The sequence below is a fragment of the Calypte anna genome, chromosome 12 (genome assembly GCF_003957555.1).
Source record: "Calypte anna isolate BGI_N300 chromosome 12, bCalAnn1_v1.p, whole genome shotgun sequence".
Lineage (NCBI taxonomy): Eukaryota > Metazoa > Chordata > Aves > Apodiformes > Trochilidae > Calypte > Calypte anna.
The window spans coordinates 19,002,760-19,021,929 of NC_044258.1; the positions used below are offsets into that span (position 1 = coordinate 19,002,760).

A 19,170-nucleotide genomic window follows, 5' to 3' on the forward strand; every position below is an offset into this window, starting at 1 on the left:
AAGTTTGTTCAGAAGGGTCCATCTTTGAAAACTGACTTCCTTCCAACCCAACAACAGAAGGGCCAGGGGCAGATTTTGCTTTCTCACTCTTGTGCCACACAGAGTGGACAGATGAGTTTCAAACATCACAAATGTTTTTTCATTTCTCTCCTTTCCATCTTTGTGTCATCTGGGAATGATTTTTATGCTGGGATGATCCCATCCAGACCATTTGTTGCATTTTCTGAGTCTCCAAATGGTGCAGTAGAAGGTGATTTTACGTGGGGAAAATTGGGGTGCTTACTCTGAATCTGCACTTTAATTGCCCAATCTCTCTTCCTGTTTTTACAGCATATCAAGGTAGTCACAGGAAGAGACACTTTACTTTCCACTGATTGGATGGGAGGAATTTTTGACCTTGGAAAGTGGAGATGCTGTTGCTATGGAAACTAATAAGTCTGCTGCCATTCATGAGCTGCAGCACAGGTAAAATGTTCCACTATTAGTGTTTGTGATTGATAAATCCATATCAGTATCATAATTCTTCTAGAAAGGAGAAGCAATTACCAAAACTAACAGTACTTTTTCACATGAACAAGCAACTGTGGAGCTTTTCAGGAGGATGTGCTTTCATTTTAAGCAACACAAGGTGCTGCCTTTGAACCAGGAAAACAGGTTTCAAGATTGTAAGAAAGTAATCCAGGCTTTAAAAAATATTCTAAACTGCAATGTTGAGAAAAAAAAAAAGTACAATTGTTACTTGGCTAACAACATGCACATAAAAGCCATTTTTTAGCCACAGCATAACAAGCTCCCAAGCCAGCAAATGGAGCTGGATTGAAAACCAGAGCAGTTTAGTGAGTGCAATACCCATTGGTATAATGGGAGTGATGCATGGAAAGTTGAGGTTCTACACTTAATATCATGCCCTTCATATACCTCCATACTAGTAATGTGTATTTAAATCACATTTAAGTTAAAGACAAATAAAATAATTCATTTATGGAATCAAAAATTTCTCAGAGGAGAAATTGTGGCTGGAGGAAGCAGGAGTGCTTTCCTCTGTTCTATTTCTTGAGTATTCCTTGTGCTGGATTAAAATATCAACAGGTTGCTAACATATTGTAAGATAAAGTGTCTGGCAGGGCAGTGTTCAGAGTGAGGGTTTGGTATTCTCAGCTCATTCCTTTTTTGAACCTTTCTTCTAATTCAAAGCCTAGAACTCGACAATCCTGCTTCATAAAACCATATAAATGGGATTAACTCCTGTGATTCATTATGGACTCATCTGGAAAGAGACATAAAATAGTAACTGAACTCTTTGAGGTTATAATGAATTTGGGGATGAACTGACCCTTCACACTTGTCTGTGATAGAAACCATGACAACTGACTTTTGTCCCTAATTACTGTATTGAACTCTAAATAGCTGGGATGTTATTCATGTACTTAGGAGGAAATTGTATTAAAGTAACCTCAAATGATACTTAAATTAATTATGCAGTGCATGAGTCAGCAGCTGTTTGAGATGAAGAAACAGAGTGCAGACTTCAGTAGTGATAAAATGTGATTTAAATTCAACTGGACAATATTTTATCCAATAGATGCCAGCTAAAAATGTAAATCTGAGGATCAGACTCTCTGTAACACCAATACTATTCAGTTACAACCAACCAGCATGTTCAGAACTTCATATTGAAACATTTGAAGAGATTTCCAGGAAGCAGTCACTCCTTGAGCCCCAGCCATGCTGAACTCAACATCACAACCACCTTGCAGGACCCTCATTTTCCCTTTAATTGCCCCCCCTGCTGCCACAGCATCCATCAGCCCCCTTGGGAACTTCTCCCAGATCACTTCCTCCTCTACTCCCCTAAGAAATTGCACCAACCTTTTAGAGCAGATGATTCCCCTGTAATTCCTTGCTAGCTTGTTGTAGTTGTGAACTAGATGGTGATCCTGGAATATGAATCACCAGAGGAGCAATACAGCTTGGTGGCAGACAAGATATTTTTAAACCCATGTTTTGTATTTCCAAATCCAACCTTTTGCTTCACTTCTTCCCACAAAGCTTTCATTTTTTAGAACCTTTTTGTCATCTTTACCTTCCTTGCTAGTGGATCATCTTTTAATGAGACCTGTATCCTGGGCCAGCTGAGTTCAAAGCTACTAGGAGCTCACTTTTAAGTTAACATGTTCAGTTTTTTTCAAGGCTTAACAATAGATAAAAATTTAAATGTTCTGTATTCCCAGGCACCAAGAGTAGATCACAAGGGCACCTTTGTCCTGATCCTGCCATCAATTAAAAGAACAGCAAAAGCTCCCCCTGACTTCACTGAGATAACTTAATTTATACCTGGGTATAAATTAACTCCCCTGGTTTCAGTGGGGCTACAATCATTTTCCCTACGTGGCATTCTGAAATATGCTTGATGGTGACAGTCAAACCTGCAGTTAGGGGCAAAACTTCTTTGATTTATTATATGGATAGTTCCCATCAATTTAGGAGTAACAGAACTGAGTGGGAAAATTAGGAAGTAGTCACGATGCTGAGCAGAGCAGTCCTGGGGGCTGGGGCTTGAAAGGTAATTCAGGTTGTTAGATGACACTGGGCAATCGTTTCTTCCTTGTTCTATCAGATGTGTAGAGTGGAAATTATATTGACCTATAAATAAAATCTAAATCTAAGGATTAAATGTGCTGTAGAGCAAAGGTAGATTTTATTACCCTCCCTCCAAAAAAATGGTAATTCAATTACTCAAAAATCAAACTACCCTCTATATTGGAAAGATCATGGAAAGAGTAATATTCCCTTCAACTCTTATTTTACAGCAGTTTTTTTCTTGACTGAACAAGGGTCTGTGGGGTTTCGTTGCAAACATCTTAGGGAATAAAATAAAATAAAATAATGTATGCATGGGCAGTGACAGAAAGGGAATGGATTAGGGTTGTTTTTTTTCATAACCCATTGCTATTTAAATGAGATAATCTGATCTAAGCAGAGCACCAGAGGCAAAAAGGGTGATCAAGATAAACTCAGAGATCATGACTTTAAATTCTGTGTACTTGTTCTGAGCATAAATGACAACTATCTCCTAACACTGTTGTTGAGATTTAAACATTGCTTGATATTAATAATGTAGAGAAAGAGGACTCACTTTCTGGATTAAAGATCTAGACAGAATTTTGAGAAGCTGATATGAACAGTGAAGTGTCCAAATGACTAAAAAATGAAATAATTGTTTCTTCACACTAAAACTGTCTCAAGTTTTCCTCCTATGGCTACTCCTAGCTCGTTGCTCTTTCCTCTGGAGCTGTTGTTGCCAGCAATATGTATGGAGAGAGGAAGGGGTCTTAAGCACCCACCAGAGGCACCTCAGACTGCTGCTGGAACTGGGTGCCAGGCCAGGTTCTGTCTCATCCATCCATCTCACTGCTCTCTTCATTCTCTGTCAATAAGGATTTATGGTTTCTGTCCAATGCTGCAATGCAAACATGCTGATCACAAACAAACTGCAAAGGCCATGCTCTCACCCTTTTCTATCACTCAGTTGAGGAACACAGGATAAATACGAGTTGCAGATCTCAGGTGAGAAAAGAAACAGGCAGAGTTTGATTTTCCCAATGGCTGACAGAAGCACATGAAACTGGAGGGACCAATTTTACTGCAAATATTTGAGTTTCCCTGCTTCTTTCAATCCTCCAAGGCTCCTTACAGTTCAGGAGAAGGAGGAGAGTATTCTTCTCATTAATTCTGAAGTCTCTGTCTTCCTTTTGGACAGCTTACCCATATTTTCTGTGGCCTTCCCATTCCTAAAGGCATAATTCCTCTTTTATCTGATTCTTGGTGGCTTCTGCCCTTCAAATAAATACATGCAGCCTGCCAGAGAGAGATGGCCTTTGCAAATGTTCTTTGCTTTGCTGATGGTCTTGACCCCATCATGGGAGAAAATAGGTTTCCCAGGGTTAAAGATGAGGAAAAAGGAAAATGTCAGTTAAAACTATCAGTCTTGAAATTAGCTATAAACAATGTAAATACTAAAAGCCACACCAGCCAGTCTGGACCTTCATTTTGGAAACAAGGCAGTTGCTGTATTTTTATACAGTCCTTGGTTTATTGGCTTCAATCAAACTGAAGATGCAACTGCAACCTCCTGGGCTGTATTTTTGCCCATCATTTTGAAACTGCTAAATTACAGAGAGAACTTTCATGATGTAGAAGTGTCCTGACACTCCTTTGGGTCACAGCGTGATGAATATTGAATACATCACATCCCACACTCTGCCTGCAGTCTCTTGCAGATTTATTGTTAGCATAACAGCACCTTTAGGAATGGAACAAGCAGACCATATATTTTAAGACAAGTGACATCTTTGCTATTTCTAACAGCAAATTGTAGAGAGGAACTGGAAATGCTAAGGCTTCTCTGCACAAGCAGAGGCATTTGGAGACCCACTGATGAGTCAGAGAATGATAATAATTGGGTCTCCTTTGAACAACATGGAGTTCTCATGACTTTGGCAAAGAGTGACCCTGAAAGTTGGATTTCTGTAAATGACTTGCAATGATCTGGCAGGAGAGGATGGCTGGTAACACAAAGACCTTCTCAGGAGAGTGGAGACATTTAAAGGAAAACCTTTATACTCATTTTATGGTGTGCCATGTGCTTCAGCTCATTTCCCAACACCAGGGAACAACAAACCTAATTCAGTACAACTAAGGCAGCAAAAGAGAGCACTTAATGCCTTAAAGATGCAGATGTAGGAGAAAGAGCAGGGGCAGGCAGCCCTTCCCCTGCCATTTTAAAGGAAACTCAGTTTTTGTCTGTTGGCAAGATGCAGAAAGAGGGACTCAGAGTGCAGGTAGGGAGGATGGGCTAGGAAATCTTTCAGTTACTTTGATTTGCTGTTCTTAGAAAGACTTTCTAGCTATTTTGCTAACTGTACCACAGCTTTGCTCTCCTTCAAAGGCTGGTGGGATGCTCTAGGGGATACTGCACTGACTGCCTCTGGTGCTGGAGGAAAACACTGGCTTAGGGAATTATTTTCCTAATGGAACAAGCTGCTTCCCCAGCACCTGGAAGACTCTGGCAGTGGATGGTATGGGCAGAGAGAGTTGGGAGAGAAGGTGTCACCTGCACTCTCATCTTCCCTTGGTACCTCTTTTGCCTTCCCCTTACATGCAGTGGATCAATTGTCTGGGTCTGGCATGGGCCAGCAACAGCCCAGCTAAAAGGTTGTACTCCAGGAACTGCCACACACATCCTCAGATAAGAACCTGGGAGCTAAAACTCTTTGTAGTAGCAGGGAAAATATTATTTTCAAAAAAGATGTCAGAACATGTGCAAGAGTGAGGAAAAAAGCTTCACAAATAGGAAGGGAAAATAAGATGTTTTTCTAATCCACCACCCAGTTTTGCAGACATCACATTTAAAACATTTTATCCCATAATAGCCTTAAGTTGGAGATTGGTTGAGTAGCAGCCAGTGAGCTGCTCTGCCCCTGGTTGTTTCTGGGAGGGCTTACACAGGACTGGTTGCTCAGTATTTAATTTTAGGAACAATGAGCACTTTTTCTATTTCCTGTCTCTTATCAGAACCACAAACTGCTTCTACCTCAAGGGCAAGAAGCAGACAAAATAAGCCATTATGTGAGAAATGGGAATCTGTCCTCAGACCCAGGCAGCCTAAAGGACAGATCCTCTTGTGACAGAGAGGGCAGGTGCTCAGGAAGCCTTTCAGCAATTTCTGGCTCTACCACTTGCAGGTCACTTGAACAGGAGGATGTTCCAAAGCTCCATGGAGTTCAAGATAACTGTGTCCTTACTACTCAATTCAAAGAGGGATAAATTCACACCAGTTTGTGGTTTCAGCTGCTGTGATAATGAAGCATGAGAAGAAAGAAATGACAATGCAGCAGTGATATTAACTTCAATGAAGAACTAGCAACCTACCTCAGCAGTAATTAGCTGGTGTGACAGTGAGAAGGGCTCCACGTGGGTGCTTTTTGTCTCCTCAGATTGCCATGGCAGCCTCATCACATGCCTGGGAAAGGGAAGGACAAGGACAAAGCTCAGGACAAACCCACCTTGAAGCAGTTTTTAGTCTGGGTGGGCAACAAGAGTGAAACATTGCCACTGTCCCAGGTGTACCAGACCTGCTGGGTACAGGGAGTGATGATCATTTAAGGTTTCATTACATGGGCTAAGCTCACATTATAGAAAGTCTTCCTTATCATAATTAATTTCCAAGGAAAATGTCATTTTTGAGCTCACTGGAGTGCACTGACATGCAGTGAAAAAGAGGTTAGAGCTCAGATGTTTCTTTGAGGGTGCCCTTACAAATTTTAGGTTGCATTGATTTCCCTGTCAGAAAGATGTTATTTACACTTCCTGAAGTCAAGTGGAGCATGCTAAAATTCACAAAGTCATCACTGGTTTTATGTTTTGTGTGTCTCTTTTACAGTCAGAAAGGCCTAACACATTTCATACTGGTTTAAATAATTACTACTCTCTAATCTCTTCAGTTAACATCAATTTCTTTTCTATACTTTGAATTTTACATGGGCTTTTTTCTGTTTCATATCAAGTAATTTCATCTCTCTGTATGGAAGGCTTATTAACTTTATAAAATAGCATCCTGGTATTTTAGAAGTAATTCAATTTTTTTTTCTTCACTTTTTGTTTACAACAGCTTCAAAGATAATTCAATATTATTTCACTATCACTGCCAAGAAGTTGAAATGAGCAGGTGATGAAGCATTTAAAATATTTTGAGCAGTTTCTTTAGCCAGCAAGAGGATTGAAGTATTAAAAAGTTAAACTTAAGTTGGTACAATAATATATTAAAGAAATACTCTAATTAAAAAAAAAATTAAATCTGCTTTACTTAGAGGTGAAAACCCAGCTCCAATTTTCCAGTTTCCATGCTTTTTAATACTCCCATCCAGCAGAGCTGCACAGAGTGATGTGAAGAACCTCACCCACTAACTTTTAAGAGCTGAAACAATATCTGCTACTTCCACGTAATCACAGACTGATCATCCCTTCCATTGTTTGCAGAAGCTTGAAAATAAAATGTCTCTGGATATCGATTTGCTACTTCTTTTTCATTTAGCAACTATTGATCCCTGGTTATGTGTCTGTGTTTCTTGTTGAGCAGAAATTAACATTGAAAACTTCTTGGAATTCAATGCATTCATACCTACTTGACATTCCTGAGGAAAGCTTGCTACCATAATCACTGGAACTGGGGCTTTCAAAAAAAATCTGTTTCCCTTTTTCCTCCAGTCTCTTGGCAGAAAAAAAAAATAATAAAAAAAAAAATAGAGAAAATCTTTTGATTATGATGATTATTGTTGGCACTTGTCTGAGACAGAAAATGTGGTTGTCACAGAGTTTGAGCTCAGAGTCATTTCAAACCACACAGTATTATTTAGGCTGTGGTTGTGGTGCCCACATTACAAAAATAAACCTCTTAGGGATGTGAGGCATTTTTTCATGACTATCTGGAAGAGAAACTCTTGTGATTACCTCTAAAATTGCTTACTGGTGTGTGCATGGGAAGCCATCCCTGAGAGACATGCTGATCTGTAATTTGAGAGAAATATGGATGGATCACTCTACTGGGACTGTGTGTAGGGGTTGGGTGAATGAAAATGTCTGAGATAGAGATGAACTGAAGATATTACTTCTGTACCATCTGTAAAATTGTCTTCTCATTGGCCTTATTACACCTGATTCCTATACTTTTCCTAGTTTTGGTTCTATCTGCTCCAAATATAGTCTGAATCACAGACCAAGTACACATTTCCCAAGATGGTTCAGTCCTGAACCATCAAATAATAATGCAAATAGATTCTTTATCCTTACCCCATATTTGTTTTTTCATTAAATTTTAGAACTCCCCTTTTCCATTTTTTTTTCATTAAACTTTAGGGTTAGATTCTAAAAAAGAACCAAAATTCAAAGCTGTGTTTAACTCTCATGGAATTACAGTTCCAGGAGCTGGAGAAACAAACCCCTCACACCAACCATTCCAGGATTTATGTTAATAATTGCTCTAGCTGATGGCACAGTTATCACAATTAGCATCCAGAGATAAGACTTTCTGCTGCTGCTTCTGCAGGAGTTAAGAGGGGAATGAGGAAGAGGGCAACTTCTGAGTGTGGAGGTGAACTTCAGACACTCAGGAGATCTCCAGTCCCCTCCTCTGGGTCTCTGCTTCCCTCTATTTGTCCAAGGTCCAGCTGGAGGTGATAATCCTTGTCCTAGAAGGGCAACTTAAGGAGAAAGCTGTCTGAATTCCAACCATCTTTGCAGCAAGAGGTAAATTTACAGCTTTTAATCCCATTCTTTATGCCTTTATTTTTATGTTTGATTTTCTGGCTTTTAAAATTTTGACAGGAAGGTGTTTGGGGTTTTTTCCCCCTCCTGTGTAGCACAGTGCCATACAGGTATTTCATCTTTTGTTCAATATTAATATGTGCTTTATTGTCCTATTCTAATTACAATCTCATTATTAAAGGGCCACTCTGTTTTCCTCTGACAGATATTGCATCTCACTGTTAGTGGGTCTTGCTTATTGTTATTAATAATTTGTAGCAATCGAATTGGTATTAGAATATTACCCTGCTAAATCACTTTTGCTGCTAATTAAGGCCCTATCTGTGACATTGTTTAGCTGCAAACATCATGCTCTTGCTTTTCAGCTTGCTATAATTACCTGTAAGTCATTCATTTCTACTTAGGGAAGTCAGGTCTTTTAATCAAGCCTCCTGTGAGCTTTGCTGTGGTGGGAGCTGCCATTGGTAGGAATGAAAAGTTCTCAGTGGCAAACATATTTTTGTCCTGACAAATGCACCTTTCACTGCAGCCCAGGAAGTCCTTAGGAACAGAATAATTGTGCTTGATGGTTCCAAAGTAGGCACAAAAGGAGGGTTTTGATCAAAAAGTGAAAGATGACTGAAGCAAGGGAAGCCACTGAAGCTTTGAAATGTCTGCACTTCACAAAACATTTGTCCAGAAGATCAGATCTTGTCATGCTGTTTCTTGGGAGGATATTTTCTCTGAAAAAGCAACATCTCTCCATTCTTTACCTGGGAACATTACCCACTTTTGCTCCCCAGAAAACAGAAGATACAAAAAGGTCATTCTTGAGTCACTGATGTTGAAATTCAACATCAATGGCTGGGGGGCTCATTGGTGTAGTCTGAAGGGAGTATAACTCTCTTCAGGGACAGGACATCTGACTTATGCTTGCAAGTAACTTAGTTGTGGCTAAAAACTTAACAGGATCTGAAAAATAAACTGAAATTCATAGATTTTAAGGAAATGAAACCTAATTCAAGATTTTATGTCACAATTTGATATATGTAAAAGACTGCACTGTGCACATACACACCTAATTTATGGGGAAAAGTTGAGAAAAGGGCACTTTTGTCAGCTTGAAGTTGGACATTCAGTGGAAGTCAAAATAATAAAACAAGAATAAGTTATATTGCAGTGACATTTCACTAAAATGTCCCTATGCTTTTCAAGATAATAGAGAACTGAAAATAGTAGCACACAGAAAATGAGTGCATTATAACAAGACATGTTGTAAATACAGTTGGGCACAATTATGGGGGAGAGGAAACATGTGATACCCTACTTTCTTACCTTTAAAACTCTGCAGTCTAAACCTACCTAAATTAGAGCAGAATCTATCATTGATTATGTCATTCCCCAGAAATATGGCCTTCAGAGGGCTTGTCATAACTCTGCTGCTGAGACTACACAGCAGGCACAGGAAGTATCAGTCAAGATGATACAATTTTCCACCTACTACAAGTCAAGCAAATATGTTCTCAGCCTTTCCTGGAGATGGATGACACCAGCCTGTGATGTATGGACTCAAACAAAGCACTTCCTCATGGACCTTTAGTCTGCCTGGCCCCTGGTTTTGATCCAGGGCTTAACCCTTTGGAGAAGGACAGGTATTTAAATACCTCAATCCCACTGAAATCAGGGGATCAAGAGCCTGAATTCAAGTGACACCTGGCTTGTTGTCTTTACACCCTGAAATTCTTCTCCACCTCCATCACTTTTGATTATTATCTTGTAAATAATATCATCTTTACTTTATTTAATGGTTTGGGGGGGTTGCCTCTGCATTTTACTTTCTTTTGCCTTTGCACTTCTTAGATTTTCCTGCTTCCATTATCCCCATGATGAAAATCCTCTTTCCCAGCTGAAGTTCCCTGTGATGTGAAGCAGCTCCCACACCAACTGCACTCCTTGCTCTGGCACAGGATAGCATCAAGCCACTTCCCTCATTTCAAATCTGCTTCAGTTTGAATTTCACCACTGGCACAGATCAGGTGCCTAATCCAATTTCCCTCTATGCAGAGTCCTCTTGCAGCTCTTTCTGCACTTCTACTTTTCCCCTGAATAGTTGTCATTTAATGCCCTGTTATCTTAGATGGCACTCATTTAGTGGTTTATTAAGCAGTAATTTAACAGCCTGTTATTGGTTTCTAGTGTAGCTGGGGAAAATATGCACTCCCAAGTATGCAAGATTTCTGCAGAATTACAGCATTTTTGTGAGCTTTGGATTAGAGAAAAATTACCAAAAAGTAATACAGAGGAAATGTTTTCCCTGCATTTCATTATTGTCCCTGCACTAAAGCTCCCAGCAGGCTATTCAGAATGTAGATTATCTGATCTCTATTTCTGTTGCCAGCCCAAGCACTGAAATTGTACAAAATTGCTGAGAACTCCACTGACTGAGACAAACATAAGGAGGTCCTAAGCCTGGACTGAGTCCTTCTGCCTGCACTTGTGCTGTCTCTTTGAGGTTTCCAGGTGGGGAGAAGGCATAAGGCTTAGATTAGGGCTTCTTAACTTCTTAAAACCCATGGAGTTTAAATAAAATACTGGGCAAGGGTAGGGATCAAAGTATGCCCTAAGCATTAACTACAGTAGCATGAAGGGACCTGTGTAAATTTTGTCTGGAAAAAGTTTTGCAGAACAATTTGGATGATCACAAAGGCAAAGACTTGAGTTAAAATCCCAGCTTTTAAGATCTGGATGAAAATAGAGTTTTATTTTATGTATTAATAAAGTATTCCTGTTTCTTCAAATTGCCAGATAACAAATAACAGAAGCAGAGACAGAAGAAGCAGCTGAGAGGGTAATGGGATGCCAGCCAGCTACACTGGCACTGGGGATGGAGCAGGTACCAGAGCTGTGGGATTTTTGCTATCTGCTTCCCAAAAGAATTTCTCTTCCTGGGCTCCCTGTGGAAATGTATGCACAGGACACAAAGCTTACAAAACCTCCCCAGGAGGCACATCATCCCAGACTTTACAGGCTCTTCTCTGGAGTGAGTGCCTCAGGAAGAATTAACCAGAAGGAAAACTGTGTCTTAGATTCCTGTTTGTTAAAGCATAATATTGACATTATGTGAAACACTGACAGCAGAAGGGGGAAGGGGCTGCCTCAAAGCTAGAAGGGTCTCTCCCCCAGCCTGCTGACAGGGCCAGCAGCATTTCCACTTGATGTTCACCTGGCTCCCAGCACTGCCTGATGAACCTCCCCTTCCTCTCCCTGCTCCAAAGCAGAATTTCTCTGCAGTCCTAGCAGCCTGCTTTTCTTTTTTATTTATTTTTTTTTTTTCAGTTGGGTTTTGTTTTGCTATTTATGCTGTCATTTTTTTGAGAATAGACTGGATAAAGGTCATTTTTTACTTGAATGGAAAAGAACAGTAATTTGACAGGGAGACATTCCCAGCTTGCCATACACCAGAAATGTAGATATTAGTGCCTTTAAAACTGAGACTAGAGACAAAAATTGCCCAAGCAACTCAATTGCTAGCAGTTAACTTTCCTGAACATAAGCATTTACAGAGTTATGTTTGTGGCTTCTGCTAAATTTTAGGATGCCATTACTGAAAAGACTTCAACTTCGTTTATGTTTACTCAGAAAAAAAGATAATCAAGAAGATATTAAGTAGTCACAAAAGATATTGGCTTCAAACAGTGTCATTTGGCTGATCTATAGCTGCTTGCTTTGGCAATTTTATCCCAGAACATTAGCACTGATCATTTTTGCTGTGTTCCTAATTATTTCTGAAATATTGTACTGCTGCTCATGCTGAAATGCATAAGAGGCAACGTGGTGGGTTAGCTGGAAATACAAGGTTCTAACTGGTTTTTAATCAATGAGTGATAATGATAGCTTCTGGTTTGACTTTCACTGTTTAATTGCCACTAATAAAGCAAATCTTAGCTGATGACATTTAAGAGTTCAGTTTCATTTACCTCTGTTTATTCTATTTATTTTAAAAGTGCCTGGGAGCTCTCAGGGCTTGACACATCCCAGGATGTCAAAATAATATTAAGCAGATATTCTGAGGATGACACAGATGTGCAGGTGATGCTACACAAGAAAGTGCCTCCCACCCAAATTGCCAGACTGGTTTAAATTAAATGTACATCCAACTGACTACACAACATTTAGACAAAAGGAACAGAGATGGCATACAGCTTGCATATTATCTTGCAAATTCCTCTGCTTTATCCTACATGCAATGTCCAAAGCAGAGATGATTTTTCTGGTCAGGATGACACTATGAAGCAAAATCCTTTGGTCTAGAGTTGATAGTGCAATAAAATGTTCCTGATTTTTGGTCAAGAAAGACCATCTTTGAAGTTCCAAATATAGTTTCAACCTACTAAATGAAACTCAATACCATGATGACAAGCAGATGTAAATCAGTCAGTCAATACAATAAATATTTCAGTAATATCCTGCTTGATTAATCTAATTTAAATCAGGATCTGCCTTGGGTTTAAAACAGCATAAATATCTCTTGCATTCCTCTTCAGTTATATGTAAGAAAATAAAAACCCTTTTAATCTTGCCTGGTATGACATTGCCTTAATTGCTTAAGATGATTTATTTTCCAGGATTTTATTCCCAAGTTATTGATCACTTGAAAGCAAGAAGCAGGTGACAGCCTGAAATTTCTAGATTGGACCTTCCTGTGGATATTTGCCACAGCAGTAATCTGCTCTACAAAAAGAAATCCTCTCTCCATGTTTTTCCTATTATGTTCAAGATCATTGGTATTTCTAAGTGCTATTCCAGAATATAAACCTTTCTATCTACACACAAAATCATTTCTGATGTCATGTTCTTACAGCTACTTTCTGACTCCCTTTATTCTTGCCAGTTATTTAAGCTCTGGTGGGAAAAGCAAGCAGCTCTGAAACTGCCATTACGTTCCAGTAATTTCACGTAAATAAGCAACATTTAAATAACATGTAGAGAGAGCTTAAACATCCACCTGCAATTTAAGTCTCCTATAATGGTGATTGTATCTTGCTTTCTACAAGGTCTGGGACTCATAATACTCCAAAAAAAAACCCCAAATACTACTTCATGTTACAACACGTTTCCGATTGCACATAAATTGGAATTACAAAGTGCACCCTCTGGAAACAACAGAGGAATAGTTGTTTGCTTTAGTGTATTCAAATTATTTGCAAACTAGTCTTTTCCATCATTTCTTTTTCATTCCAGTGTGGCTGGATTTTTGCTGCTAGGTATCTGCCTGGAAATGAGGCAGCTGTCATCAATATCCAGTAGCTGTTGTACACTAAACTGGTGCAGCTTTCAAACACCAAATATTTAGTAAACCAATTATCATTTATTACAGAGCATGCAGCTGATAAAAATAGAAAGGCAGAGAGACTTTCTTAGCAGATCTTTTCTGTCTTTCCCTACAGTGTGTGTGTGCTGGCTTGTAAGGATGCACATATACCATCCACTTATGTAGACAGATAAGTGTTTGATAAATGTTACATAGCAGAGTGTTTCAGTCAGAAAGACAAGAAACTGGAGTATCAGTCACTTACACTTGGGTCCTTAGAGCTGATCCATTGTCACTGAAGTTTATGAAAGGCTCTCTCTGGCTTTAAAGCACTCTGCCTCATACTCTACATAAAAAAAAGAAAACAATTGATGAAGCATGAAACTGTATGTCCTGCCAGCTAGAAAAATGCTCTCCAAACTTTGCATTCATCATCACTGCATATTTTCTATATTGAAATCAAAGTCATGCTGGGGAAAAAAAAAAAAGAAAAAAAAAAAAAGAAAAAAAAAAAAAAAAAAGAAAAAAAAAAAAAAAGAAAACAAGTGTCCTAATAAATTTGGTTGTGTTTGATCAGTATTTTCCAGCAGATTCCTGAAGTCTTTCTGTCATGGGGCAGTAGGAGGGGTACAATGAAACAAGGTAAAGATTTGGGTCAAACTAAAGGGCTTGGTTGTCCCTGATACCCCTGCATGGAGGAGTAACACATCTGAGTCTGCCTTGAACCACTCAGTTCCTCCTAACATAGAAAAAGGGATAAAAGGGACAAAGCCATCTCTAAGATTCCTCCTGGAGGAAGGAGGTGATGGGGTGGCACAGAAGCAAGATGCCTCATGAACAGACTGAAATTAGTCCAAAATGGAGCTTAAAGGCTAGAAGAAATTTTCAAAAATGTCTTTTTTTTTTCCTATTTTGAGTATAAGCAGAACTGTGGCTTGCCATGTTGTTACAGGTTTATCCAAGTTACTTTTTCACTCTCTCCCTCTTTTTAGAGAGGATCTATCAATAGTTGCAATGGAGTTTTGGAGTCACCAAACAAAAACTGAGACCTGATCCACACTACGAGTGTGAAAAATTATCTGAGCTTAATTATTCAATCCCCACCCCCCTAAGAGAGCAAATCCCAGTTACACTTTGCCCAAAATAAAGTTAGAGAGAAACAAAGTGCTGAATTTATTTAACTGGCAGGATATTAAACGATAGAGCTGTTATCTTTTCCTGTATTGTAAATTATTGAATTAAGCTTTCAGTCAGTTTGGCAACAGTGCCAAATGAATATTACAACAGTACAATGCAGCAAACAGTATCTGTCATCAAGTCAGGGTCTCACTTATAACTGAAATTACAGTGAACAAAATGCAGTAGATTGGAAAAGGTTCATTATTATTTATTCCTCTTGCCTAGTAACAAAAAAAAAAAAACCCTAATGAAATTTCCCTGAGCAGAGGGCAGGTCAGAATTACTATAGATCAGAGAGACACATCCCTCTAACATCACTGGGATATTTGTCTCAGTAATTAGATGCCTGTTCCACAATAATTCTGGCTCTGAAGGACACAACCAAGCTCATGACACACAAGCAATCACCTGCACAAATGAAAAGCCTTTCTTTACCTTGTCTACATCTTGCACAGCAGCACAAGAGTCTTCAGAAAATCTCTCCATGAAGCCATTGAAGTCATGTGCAGTCAGTAATTCTAGCTAGCCACAGGTTTTTAATTTTTTTAAATAAAATATGTTATTAATAGAGCTCACACGTTGGTGTATTTATAGCCCCTGTAGCTATTCAGGCTATTGTAACTTTACACATGGCTCCACAATGAATTGTTCACAAATCTGAGCTCATCTGTGGCCAAAAGTGTAAATCATTTGATTTATGTAAATCATGAAGTGAAGCTCCACTGACTGCTACCCAGAACACACCAATGATGAGCAGTTTTCTTTCAATGCAGCTTGAACTTCTGGTCTGGAATCTTTAGGGAATGTCTTGGGTTTGTATCAAATGCAGTTAGCACCATGTAAATCTGAAGTAAGAGTTTGATTGCTATACTCAGTATGATATAATGAGAAATATCACACTTTGGCAATCTATCATTAATTATTTTACCATTAGACTCTTTGTATCTTTTAGACCAAAATGCAAATGGGTAATAAATTCACTGATCCTCAATTATATTCACAAAAAGTTAGCTCACACTGTGTGGAAGCAACACTGGTTCCCATAAAAGAACAGTTAAAAAATATCTGAAACATCAGCATATATATTGAACTGGAAAAGGCTCATCATGGAAGATCTAGGTCTTTTTTTGCATAAAGTTTCCTTAATTATTACACCTGTGATGTATTACACCATAATTTTAGGTGTCAGATTCTGGCAATCCCAATAGATTTTCATATTTGTAATTAAAGTAGTATTTTATACCTTTATTGCTTGTTTTCACACCCAAATACTTGAGGAAAATGTGCAGTTATTGTATAAACTGAGTGTGTTGCTTGCAACGTTAGCCTCAGATCACCCTCCTCACACAACCATGCAGGTTATGTTTAAATACTAGTGGAAAAATGGAATATTTCAGTCATTTTTCAACTATTAATATGTAAGGAAATGTCTTCATTGAAGATATTTAACCTTTTTGTGCTATTCACAAGGGCTGGAGGAGCCCTGACTATTCCAGCCTTGAAAGTTATATCTCCAAACTGAAATTCAGGTTCTGCAGGTGAGCCAGAGGTGGCTTCCAGGCATGGGAGGAAGGGACAGAGCAAGGCTTTAGCCCAGCTGCTGGGCACTGACAGCCTCACAGCTCTGCCTCCCTTCATCTGCTCACTCTTTTTCCCACCTGCAAGGAAGGGATGTTGCTGTCTGGCTGCATCCCAGCTGGAAGAGATGGACCCCTGAGTGTCATTCTTATAGGCAGCTTCACACACAAAACCTGGGCTTGAGCACCAAGATTGAACTCCTTGCTGAGAGCTTCTCTGACTTCAGCAGGGCCAGGACCTCTCCCTGAGTGCCTCCTTGTCTCCTGCCTTTCCCCCAGCATCAGAGTTCACCAAGTGTCTTTCTGAGTTTGGTGTCTGGTAACAAAGAAAATGTGGAATTTCACCACTACACCCCATTTGACATTTCCAATAGAAGCTGAAAGGAGCCCTGTGCCTCTGGACCTCTGTTTTGCAGTGTCTGAAGGGAGAAAACACATGAAAGCTGAAGGCCCTTTAGGAATATCTTCAGGGTTTCAAGTTGCTTCTGCCTGCTCCAACCTAGAACATTCCTTCCTGTCTCCCTCTCTCTGTGTGCAGCTCCTGCTTCACCCTGACTGAGAACTGAGTGTCAGAGAGAGGGAGAGGAGGGAAGCCTTCCTCCCTTTGGCCCTAGCACTGACAAGCTGAGCTCTTCATGCCTGCATGGCCCCTTTGCTGCTGCTTTTCCCACCTTCACTTTCAGTGTTAATATCTCCTTCCTCACCTGATGTGGGTTTCCACTTCCCTGTTTTACTTTACAGTCTCCTGTTAACAAGCAGTGTCTCATCCATTACCTCTTGTTCTGCATCTCTCATGCTCCTTTTAAAGTCCTTGAGCTACCTGATTCAGGCTTTTGATGAGGAAAATAATCATTTCGTTCTGCTTCTGATAAGATTCAATTGAAAGCCCCAACATTATTTGCAGGGAAAGACTTCACTGCATCTAAAAACCTGTGGGGCCAATAAGCTCCCCCTCTGCCAATTAAACTTTAACAACATCTTCAGCTGTGAAGAAAATAAAACAGATTGTGAAGTCATTGGGATTTGTCATACTTTTTCCTACTCATGCTGTCACTACAAGGAGGAAGTCTCTAACTCACCTGTCCCATTCTTTTTGCTAGAACTGACAGGTGTTTTACTATCAAGCTGATTTAAAAGAAGCCTCTTAATCAGGTGTCAGTTTTGGCCCATAAAGTCATATTAATGTTTTGGATCAGATATGAGGCTCTATCTAAGGCACATTAAGAAAGATTCATTAGAAACTCACTACCTCTGGAATTTACAGCCTTTCTGGAACTTAATAGCCTGGATAAATTCCTCCTTATCTGGTTTGCTTATGTGAATTATAGCAGTTTTGCATTTAGAAGCTTTTTAGAGTGGAGGTTTTCCCATCATTCTGGCCTCTTCATTCTTACTGCCTCCAGCAGGGAAACTGATTCACTCTGCACACATAGGTCCTGCCCCCTGCATGAGTCCAAGGGAGGCAACAGCAGCCTCTGGCACATCCATATCTCTGGAGAAATCATGGTGACTGGGATTGAATCTGGAGAAGGGAGGAGAAACCTATGGCCATTCTCTATGTGAAACCCAAAAGAATGCATTAGGAAATTAGAAATGACCAGCCTGACCTTTTCTGTAAATGAGAGATGGAGCCACAGCACCCCATTGGCTCTCAAAATGCACATTATTTCTGACAAATTGGGTGTTACTCTCTGTTGCAGATCAGGCAGGAAGAAAAGGATATTAAAGAGAAACCAGAATGATAGCAGGAAGCCACCTGCACTAAGATTCAGGGACAATGTTTGTGGTAGGGCCTGTGATGTGCCTACTGTAAAGGAGGTTTTTAGGGTACATGTGAACTCCTGTCCTTATTTGCCTCAGTAAGTGTTGTACTAAAGACACTGAAAGGGGACAAAAGAACTCGGATGTGTAAAAGTCTGCAAATGATAAATGAGTCTAAATTCCATTTAAAACTCATCACGAGAGTTTAATTCCAGATTTACCAAAATATTTGCATGCTTATCAGCTAAGCCAGACATTCCTACCAGAGTCAAAGGAACCCTTGTAGAAACATACAGTGAAAAAGGAAGTCTTCAAATTAATCAAGGGGCTAAAAATAGAGGAGTTGCAGAAAAAGAAACAAGGATTATTTAACCATATCCAGCCACCATCTCTAGGAGCCTTTCTGCCGTGCTCCTGATGGTTTGCTGAACAAATTATCTTTTTCTCTACTCCCCACAGTGAGGCAGACTAACCTGAGCAAGAGAAACAGATCTGGTTGATTCTGAAAGCATGAAAAAAGGGAAAAATTATTTGGGGTCTTAAGTCAATATTGGGACACACAGAGTCTTCCTAATCAGCAAGTTGGAACTGTAAGATATGAGTTAATTTATTTTTCCTACAGCTTCTTGCTTTTTGACTGTAGACTCCTGGAAAAATCAGAATATAAAGAATAAAAAAGCCCCAAAGAAACCATAAATTTAAGATCCAGAGAGAGGGAAGGGCTTCTCTTTAGGTATTTGAATAACCCTACCAAAAATAAACAGCAAGCTCCTACCGTGTCTTGAGTGTAGTTGAGTGACAGCTTCTTTCATTTGGTTTGCTTTGTGACTTCTGAGATTTTCACCTGTGCCCACTGGTTATGGGTAAGTCATCAACTACTTGGAGTCTACTCAAAGTTTACACACAGCCTGCAAAATTTAGCAGAACGAAGAAGTTCTAGAAATAGATATTTTTAATGTGATTTACTGCATTTTATGGTCTTTTATGTCACTTATCACAGATAATATTCAGACAAGTTTAAAATTTTGTGTTCAAACCACG

The 19,170-nt window shown here is 39.4% G+C and overlaps 1 protein-coding gene across 1 annotated transcript in view; it reads left to right on the forward strand.

Moving 5' to 3' along the window:
* The first annotated feature begins 410 nt into the window (after positions 1-410).
* LOC103535325 (contactin-6) overlaps positions 411-19,170 on the forward strand; it is a 101,918-nt gene continuing 83,158 nt past the window's right edge. The window contains exon 1 of the mRNA XM_008501372.2: positions 411-465. Within this exon, the coding sequence (XP_008499594.2) occupies positions 411-465 (55 nt within the window). The remainder of the gene's footprint in view (positions 466-19,170) is intronic.